The following is a 9,932-nucleotide window of genomic DNA, read 5'->3' as shown; positions in this document are numbered from 1 at the left end:
TGCTGGACAAGCGTGTGTGTGTTTGTGTGTGTGTGTGTGTGTGTGTGCATGTGTGTTAGTGTTAGTTTTAGTCTGTCTCACCCGGTGTGTGTGTGTGTGTGTGTGTGTGTGTGTGTGTGTGTGTGTGTGTGTGTGTGTGTGTGTGTGTGTGTGTGTGTGTGTGTGTGTGTTAGTAGTGGAATCTAACAACCGAGCCGACCAATCATCGGCTCACATTCCACAAGAGCCATTGTGGTGTTCCCCTCAGTGTGTGAAGTCTCAAGGAGAGACAGTTCAGGAAGGCGTTGGAGCCAGGAGCCGGGAGCTTATCTCTCCATTCTGTGTTAGTGTACGGGTCACAGATTAGTGTGTGAAGGGCTGCCGCTCCCTGGAAGGGGATCCGGCTGTAAGAGATACAAACATGAATGTTTAATGGTGGTCTTGTGTAATGAAACCCAGACGATAAGCCCCCCCTGAAGCCCCTGCAGACCTGCCACTGCCTGGGGTCTGAAAGCCGACACCAGGCTCAGACGACCGCCCCCTAGTGGCCAGTCTGCCCACACCATGCCCAAACTACCGCCCCCTAGTGGCCAGCCTGCCCACGCCAGGGCCGACCAGGCAGTCGGGCCACAACATGGAGACCACAGAGTAACACTACATAGACACAGCTCCGCTCTCCAAGGCTCTGGTTTCCATCCCCAATGTCCATGAGCAAGATGTCCGGACTTACAACCTAATCCTGAATCAGAAGAATCAGATCTGAATCCAACTCCCCATGGCGTTGTCTGATAATCAATATAACTCATTACAGGATAATCAGGTCCTATACATGGATGTATATATCGCAATACGGTTATGAATTCAAAATATCATTCAAACGGATCAGGCGCCTGACATATTTTATTCTTGGTCGTGGTGTGATGGTGCCCCTACTCCACCCTGAGCCCTCTGGTTGGAGGAGCTATGTCCTGATGGAGAGGGGAGGGTGGAGATCCTGTTGAAGTCAATGAATAAACTGTGACTGTTTCCTGCGTATGATGAGTTTTATTTCTGATAGCACCATTGGTCAGCCTCGACCCGTCAGCTCTCTCTCCACAGAGCAGCTCAGTGTCCGCTCTGAGGCCGGGGGCCCACGCAGCACCCCTGGCGTCGTCACAGAGGAACAGAAATGACTTTCTTACATGTCGTTGGTTATAGCTTCATTGTGTCGGCGTCAGTATCCAGTCAGAAACACTCCTATATACCTCGGGATATAACTAGGGGTTTCTATTTATATTGGATCATGGATATGACTTGATTAAAATGATCGTTCGATCAGGAGATGTATTTGGTTAAAATGTAAATGTGGACCCAGGGTTATCACCCCAGCTTTGAAATTTAGCAATATTTGAAAAAACATTAATCCAGAAAAATGAATGTCATCATCTCGTTTAAATTTAGCTGTGGGTTGAAGAGGAGAGGAGAGGAGAGGAGAGGAAAGAGGAGAGGAGAGAGAGGAGAAGAGACAAGAGGAGAGGGGAAGAGAGAAGAGAACAGGAGAGAGGAGAGGAGGAGAGGAAGAGAGAGGAGAGGAGAGAGTAGAAGAGAGGAGAGAGTAGAAGAGTAGGAGACCAAAAGAGGAGGAAAGATGTCAAGAATAGATCCATTTCTGAGATCAGATGAAGTCAGAACATCCCTGGACTGACCTCCATGTCCTCGCTGTCCATGACCTGGCCACCAGGTATTTAAAGTCCTGCTAATGGTTCTTTGGTCAGAAAATATTCACATTGCGAACAATCGAATGTGAGGGGCTCCGCATGTGACGAGAGGCCGTCGGGGTCCATGGAGGGGGCGGGGGGGAGGGGGCGAGGGGGCGAGGGGAGGGGGGGCGAGGGGAGGGGGGGAGGGGGGGAGGGGGCGAGAGGAGGGGGGGGGGGGGGGGGGGGGGGGGCGAAGGGGCCGGGGAATGAGTGGGGGGGACCGGGGTCCTATGGGGTCCAGGGTGGTCCAGGGTGATCCCCAGACGGAGACAAGAGGGCTGGGTCTGCCGGGTCCAGGGGTTTCAGGGGTGTCCAGGGTGGTCCTGGGGGGGTCCTTTGGGGTCCAGGGTGGTCCAGGGTGGGCCCAGGTGGTCCAGGGTGGTCCAGGGGGTCCCCAGACGGAGACAGGAGGGCTGGGTCTGTGGGGGGCTCTTCAGCCCAGGTTCCTGTGGTGGGGCTTCTCGTAGCCTACTGCGTTGTTGGTGTCACTTCCTGCCAGAAAGAGAGACAGCTCTTTACTTTCTCCAGGTCAGGAGAGGATCCTGGGACAGGATGAGGAGGGTTCAGTACCTCACCTACCGTAGTAATCCTTGTAGTCCTTGAAGTATTTGTGTCTCAGGTTTCGTCCGTCTGCAATAAAGAAGACGGTCGTTAAGGTCAGACCAACGCAGACACGGACCGGGTCCTGTGGCCTCACACAGACCCCCTGGTGGGACTGGGGCGGACCCCTAGGACAGGGTCTACAAGCGGACCCCCTAGGACAGGGTCTACAAGCAGAACCCTAGGACAGGGTCTCCAGCTCTGGGGACCCATAGGACAGGTCTCCAGCTATGAGGCCCCCTAGGACAGGTCTCCAGCTCTGGGGACCCCTAGGACAGCTCTCCAGGCTGCTACCTGAGTTCCCGCGCTGCCTGATGCACTGGCCCCGGTTGGGGACGCCGGCCGCTGGGTTCCCGGGGCTGATGATGTGGCACTCGTACCCCGTGGGGCAGTGGAGCGGCTCGTCCCCGTCCTCCGTGGTGCTGCACGCCTCGGCTGGGGGCGGAGGAGAGCTACGTCACCACACATGTCTCCTCATACAGGAGAGCTACGTCACCACACTGGTCTCCTCATACAGGAGAGCTACGTCACCACACTGGTCTCCTAATACAGGAGAGCTACGTCATCACCCTGGTCTCCTAATACAGGAGAGCTACGTCACCACACTGGTCTCCTCATACAGGAGAGCTACGTCACCACACTTGTCTCCTCATACAGGAGAGCTACGTCACCACACTGGTCTCCTCATACAGTGTTGAGCTATGAAACGAGCACATTGAGCTAACCAGCTAGCATTATGGGCTTACTCATTAGCCACGCTGCGCTAACCAGTGAATATATTGAGCTAACCAGTTAGCATATAGTGGTAACCTGTTAGAATATTGAGTTAACTGACTAGCAGGCTGAGCTATCCAGCCAGCATGCAAAGCTAAATCATTAGCAGGCTAAGGGAACACGTGAGCATGCTGAGGTAACCTGTTAGCATGCTACGCTAACCTGTTAGCATGCTGAGGTAACCTGTCAGCATGTTGCAGTAACCTGTCAGCATGCTGAACTAACCAGTCAGAATGCTGAGGTAACCTGTTAGCATGCTGAGCTAACCTGCTGGCATGCTGCGGTAAGCTGTTAGCATGCTAAGCTTAGCTGTCAGCATGCTGAGGTCAGCTGTTAGCATGCTGAGGTAACCTGTCAGCATGCTGAGGAAAGCTGTTAGTATTTTGAGGTAACCTGTCAGCATGCTAAGCTAACCTGTCAGCATGCTGAGCTAACCTTCTAGCAGGCCGATGCTTCAGGCCGGTGTGACGATGTGTCTGGTGGTGAGTGATGCTCACCCTGCAGTGCCTCCTCTGGCCCGTCCAGCAGCCAGCCGTTTCCCCCCAGCCACCGCGGCTTGGGCTGCACCAGCCAGTCTAGAACTGACACACACACACACACACACACACACACACACACACACACACACACACACACACACACACACACACACACACACACACACACACACACACACACACACACACACACACACACACACAAAAATGAAAACAAGGTGAAAGGGGAGTATAAGGGCTTGTTAAGATCCCGGGATAGGGCAGGAGGATTTATCCTTCCTGCACAGGAGAGGCTCTGTGGCGTGGTATCGGCCAGACCTCCACCCAGACCTCCACCCCAGACCTCCACCCAGACCTCCACCCAGACCTCCACCCAGACCTCCACCCCAGACCTCCACCCAGACCTCCACCCAGACCTCCACCCAGACCTCCACCCCAGACCTCCACCCCAGACCTCCACCCGAGAACTCCACCCCAGACCTCCACCCTCAGACCTCCACCTCAGACCTCCACCCACCTGGCGGCGGCTGGACGGACTCCAGGCAGGCGTAGATGCAGCCGTTGTAGCAGCATCGTTTGTGGCGCTCGCACTCTGAGTCGGAGCGGCAGCCCGGGGCCTCGCAGGCCCTCTCCGGGAGCCTCTGTGGCGGCGGCGGGCAGCGGTCGTTCTTCTGGTGGCCCGCAGGGAGGGCCTGGTTGGGGTACTCGTAGTCCTGAGGGTTAGAGCCTCTCTTTAATGCACGCAGTCTCTCAGAGTATAACGTTCACTCGTTGATCTATACCCGCTCACTCATACTCTCATTACACTCTGTAGTAGTGCTGCCCTCTGGCCAGCAGGTGGCAGCAGCGGGTAACCAGCGGGGCGCTGCATGTCGGGCTCCGTGACGTCTGACCGAGACTCACGTGATCCGGGAACAAACACTCCAACACGGGCGTGGAGGGGAAGGGAAAGGAGCCAAAGTACCCTGGACTAAGCAGCTAAACATGTGCACGCACGCACACACACACACACACACACACACACACACACACACACACACACACACACACACACACACACACACACACACACACACACACACACACACACACACACACACACCTCTGCATAGCTGTGAACAGGAATGTTACCATGGAAACGACCGCCCGGAGGTTCATATTCACGTCCTTCCAAGAACAAAGCTCAGACTGGAAGGAGCCGCTTTAGTTTTAAAAACTATCGATTATGTTCAACCATCTAATAGTCAAAAGCACTTTAAGTAATATAATTAATAGTTAACAAGAGCAAAGAAAAGCTAAATATCACAACTATATAACTTTATGGTTTTACCAAAACCAACGCAGAGAGAGAGAGAGAGAGAGAGAGAGAGAGAGAGAGAGAGAGAGAGAGAGAGAGAGAGAGAGAGAGAGAGAGAGAGAGAGAGAGAGAGAGAGAGAGCATTTACACAAAAAATTTGAGGGAGAGCTAATGAAAAATAATGAATTGGCCACCATTTGTCTACCCTGCTAATTAGTTAACAAGCTTGCGTGGGCTGATTAAAGGGTGCTGATTGGGTGGGAGGTCGGCCGGCTCGTTCCCAGATCAAGTGGAAAAACAAAAGCCAGCGGAGCCCCTGCCAGCAGCACACTGGGTGGGTCTGCTTGTTGGCTGCTCTGCTGGCTGCCTGCTCTGCTGGCTGGCCTCCCTGCTGGCTGCCTGCTGGCTGCCTGCCCTGCTGTCTGCCTGCTCTGCTGGCTGCTCTGCTGGCTGGCTGCTCCGCTGGCTGCCTGCTGTCTGCCTGCTCTGCTGGCTGCCTACCCTGCTGGCTGCCTACCCTGCTGGCTGCCTACCCTGCTGGCTGCCTGCTAGGCTAAAGCCTGTGGTTCTAGATGAGAGAACGCTAGATAGCCTGCTAGGCTAAAGCCTGTGGTTCTAGATGAGAGAACGCTAGATAGCCTGCTAGGCTAAAGCCTGTGGTTATAGATGAGAGAACGCTAGATAGCCTGCTAGGCTAAAGCCTGTGGTTCTAGATGAGAGAACGCTAGATAGCCTGCTAGGCTAAAGCCTGTGGTTCTAGATGAGAGAACGCTAGATAGCCTGCTAGGCTAAAGCCTGTGGTTCTAGATGAGAGAACGCTAGATAGCCTGCTAGGCTAAAGCCTGTGGTTCTAGATGAGAGAACGCTAGATAGCCTGCTAGGCTAAAGCCTGTGGTTTTAGATGAGAGAACGCTAGATAGCCTGCTAGGCTAAAGCCTGTGGTTCTAGATGAGAGAACGCTAGATAGCCTGCTAGGCTAAAGCCTGTGGTTCTAGATGATAGAACACTAGCAAGCTTCTTAAGACCCATAGTGACGGGCAAGGCTGAGCCACTGAATGTATGAATGAACTCTCTGAGCTCTCCTGTGATTGGCTGAACAAAACTCCTTTCTTCCTTATCTAATTTCTGTAGCATCCTGTTCCTCAAAATCCCAAACTCTGTATGTCAGGCAGGCCCTTCCTGTTTCATTGGGGGTTACTTTGTGTGTATGTATATGTGACTGTGAGAGCGTATTCTTGGTGTATCTACTGCTAAAGTCTCCAGTCTGTCTGGTTCCTTCGTTCTTCATTCATTAGTTCATCTCTCTGCCACACACACACACACGCACGCAGGCAGGCAGGCAGGCAGGCAGGCAGGCAGGCAGGCAGGCAGGCAGGCAGACAGACAGACAGACAGACAGACAGACAGACAGGCAGGCAGGCAGGCAGGCAGGCAGGCAGGCAGGCAGGCAGGCAGGCAGGCAGGCAGGCTCCAGCGGCTTGCTGAAGCTGCTCTGCCTAATGTAACTCTGCTGTGTGCTCACGCTAATCAGCGTTACCAAAACAATTTACAAAAGCATCTGCCTAGCGGCCAATGGGAGACCCTAGTGTAGCCTGGCATATCACCGCTTGTCCCGCTTTCCCATAGTGCATCTGTGAAGCGCTGGCGTCAGCATGAGGCCACTTTCCAACACGGGACACTATGCAAGGTCAGAGGTCAACGGACACATTAGGATGTGATTCTATGAAGCCCTCATTGTATAAAATACTGTATGCATGTTAATAAAGTGCTTTAAAATGAACAATAACAACAATTGCTAAATATATTTGGGTCTCGATATGTGTGTGTGTGTGTGTGTGTGTGTGTGTGTGTGTGTGTGTGTGTGTGTGTGTGTGTGTGTGTGTGTGTGTGTGTGTGTGTGTGTGTACGGTAAACCCTTGCCAGATCACATCATGTGACCAGGAGGATTAGTCAGGTTCCGTGAGGCTTAGGACGGTAAGCCTGCACAAACACACACACACACACAGACACACACACACACAAACACACACATGCATGCACACACATGCACACATACGTGCATACACACACACCACACACACACACACACTCGGTTCGTTTTCTGACTGAGTTAGTTTGCTGACTGCAGACCAACTGTTGGTCGGCTGGTTTAAGGGCCCCCTCAGTCCAAATGTTGGTTATAGTACTCTCTTCCTGGCAGGTGGAGGATGTTATTATGCAGTGAGAGAGGCGGTATAGGGAGGGTGTAGCTCTGAGCAGGCGGTGTAGAGGGTGTAGCTCTGAGCAGGCGTTGTAGAGGGTGGAGCTCTGAGCAGGCGGTGTAGAGGGTGTAGCTCTGAGCAGGCGTTGTAGAGGGTGGAGCTCTGAGCAGGCGTTGTAGAGGGTGTAGCTCTGAGTAGGCGGTGTAGAGGGTGTAGCTCTGAGCAGGCGGTGTAGAGGGTGGAGCTCTGAGTAGGCGGTGTAGAGGGTGGAGCTCTGAGCAGGCGTGTTTACGCAGAGCGGAGCCCCGTCCACACGCCTAAACAAACTCTCCGTGTCGGCCGGGGGGGCCAGCATGCACCCTGTGAACCAGCGCCGCCGCGGCCAATCAGAACCATCTGGGTAATTCACCTGACAACCCCCCCTCCCCCGGACTCCCGAGGGAGGGGGGGGGGACATGAGGGAGGGAGAGAGAGAGAGAGAGAGAGAGAGAGAGAGAGAGAGAGAGAGAGAGAGAGAGAGAGAGAGAGAGGAGGCACGAAAGGAGACAATGAGAGGCAAATGAGGAACATAAAATCCTATCATTTGAGCTTCTTATGGCGATACAATTATTGTTATTGGACTCCAGTCATCAGCTCAACAAACGTCCTGATCGGCCGACTCTTCCTGGCCTTTGAGTCCCGGCTGCGAAGAGCCGTCCTTCTCAGAGCTTCAAACGGAGATCAACTGATCTATTATTACCTCCCTGCAGACAGGAGGAGGAGGTGGAGGAGGAGGAGGTAGAGGAGGAGGTGGAGGAGGTGATAGAGGAGGAGGTGGAGGAGGAGTTGGAGGAGGAGGAGCAGGTAGAGGAGGAGGAGGAGTCTGAGGTATGGGGGAGCCGGACGAACAGGTGAAGGAGAATGAGGTAGAGGAGGAGATGGAGGAGGAGCAGATGGAGGTGGACGAGGAGGACCAAATAGAGGAGAAGGTGGATGTAGAGGAGGAGGTGGAGGTAGAGGAGTAGGAGGAGGTAGAGGAGTAGAGGAGTAGGAGGATGAGAGGAGGTGCAGGAGAAGGCTCAGCCCTCAGCCCGACATGTGTGGACGTGTCCTTCAGGGCTGTGGCTGACAGCCCAACCAGGTGTGCCTGCGTGGGGACACACCTGTCCTTTGATGGACCTATCACAAGGAGCCTGATTTGTGGCCTAGCGCCCTGGGAGGAGCACATACCGCCCGCAGAGGAAACAGCGTTCTCTGTCATCTCTTCACCCCTATGTCTGGATTCCTGTCTCTCCCTGTCTGTCTCTACATCTCCAGCTCTTTATCTATCAGCATCTGTGTCTGTCCATTTCTCTATCTATCTCATGATCGCTGACCAACAGCAGTCATGTCGCCTTCTCCCTTTGCTCCTAGGTCCCTGGCCTCAGCTACTGACCAACACATTGCTCCAGGTGACCTCTCACCCCAGTCTAGTCCAACTGCAAACGGAACCCAGAGAGGTCAAAGGTCAAGACCTCCAGGTCAGACAGAGAAAGTGAGGGAGCTGATTCTGTCTGAAATATGTCTCCAACCCCCTGATTCTTATTCCACTATAGGCCTACTACTCTAGTATGCTAATCAAGCAACTTCTTCAGTAGCGCATTTGATGTGAAACGGCAGAATTCCCTGTATTATATATTCATGTAAAGGCAAATGATGCATTATATATCCCAGGGTATATTCTCTTTATATTCCCGGTATATTCCCGGTATACTCCAGGTATACTCCCGGTATTTTCCCGTTATACTCCCGGTAAATTCCCGGTATACTCCTTGTATACTCCTGTGTATCCTCTAGTTATATTCCTGGTATACTCCGGGTATAATCCGGGTATATTCCTTGTATATTCTCTGTATATTCCCGGTACACTCTGGGTACATTCCCAATATATTCTTGGTATATTCCCGGTTTACTCCGGGTTTGTTCCCAGTATATTCCTCGTATACTCCGGGTATACTCTGGGTACATTCCCTGTATACTCAGGATATATTCCTGGTATGCTCCTGGTATATTCCCGGTATATTCCAGGTATACTCCGGATACATTCCCGGATATTCCCGGTATCGCAGGGTATACTCCGGGTAAACTCCTGGTATATTCCCGGTATACTCCTGGTATCTTCCCAGTATCTCAGGGTAGGGAGGAGGTTCTGGGAGAGCCCTGGGTCAGCCCTGCTCCTCTAACCCGGGACAGGGGTCTGGGATGGGGGTGAGAGCCCTGAGTCTCTCAGGGTCAACCAGGACGCTAACACAGCTAGCCTTTTCCCAATACTCTGACCTCCCCAGGAGAGGAGACAACTGATCATGAAGAGAGAGAAAGCTGGCACCACAGACTGGTGGAGAGTTGGGCGGACAGGGAGAAAGGTAGAGAGATGGATAGATACGGTACAGATGTTCTAGTGGTTAGAGTGGTTGACTCCCAGTTCAAGAATTTGAGCTCTACACTGACTTCTGCCTCAAGAAATACGAGGGTCAGCTGGGTGACTCAGTAGTTAGAAGACAGGTAGAGGGACAGACTGTTGTCTAGGGAGAGACACATGTTTACCTTGTAAGGACGGACGGGACAGAGCGACATGTAGAGAGAGAACACAGACTTAAAGGCCAGCCTACCTTCTGGTGGAGACCTCTCTTCACAAGCCTCCTGGCAGCCCGGCTCTCAGGGGCCAGAACCAGGAGAAACAGCAGCAGAGCGAGAGGTGCCGCCATGGAGCCCGGACCTCTCCTCTCTCAAACCCTGCTCCTCTCCTGGTCTCTCCTGGTCTCTGCTGGTCTCTCTTGGCTGCTCGTCTAAGTAATCCAATCCACAAGCGTTTCCTAACTCGTCCGTC

At 53.2% G+C, this 9,932-nt stretch overlaps 1 protein-coding gene across 1 annotated transcript; it reads right to left on the bottom strand.

Annotated features, from left to right (window-relative positions):
* Positions 1–1,959: 1,959 nt before the first annotated feature.
* On the bottom strand, positions 1,960–9,926 carry wfdc1 (WAP four-disulfide core domain 1). The gene is made up of 6 exons (XM_056599659.1): positions 9,715–9,926; positions 4,107–4,302; positions 3,590–3,673; positions 2,613–2,753; positions 2,298–2,348; positions 1,960–2,210 (listed from the first exon to the last, which is right to left on the bottom strand). Exons 1-6 carry the CDS (start codon positions 9,808–9,810, stop codon positions 2,152–2,154), a joined length of 627 nt encoding a protein of 208 aa, XP_056455634.1. The 5' UTR covers positions 9,811–9,926; the 3' UTR covers positions 1,960–2,151.
* Between the last annotated feature and the right edge of the window lie 6 nt (positions 9,927–9,932).

Source organism: Gadus chalcogrammus, chromosome 9, assembly GCF_026213295.1.
Source record: "Gadus chalcogrammus isolate NIFS_2021 chromosome 9, NIFS_Gcha_1.0, whole genome shotgun sequence".
In the NCBI taxonomy this organism is placed as follows: Eukaryota; Metazoa; Chordata; class Actinopteri; order Gadiformes; family Gadidae; genus Gadus; species Gadus chalcogrammus.
Note: the sequence above shows the minus strand (reverse complement) of the source record. Positions and strands in the feature narration are given on the sequence as shown.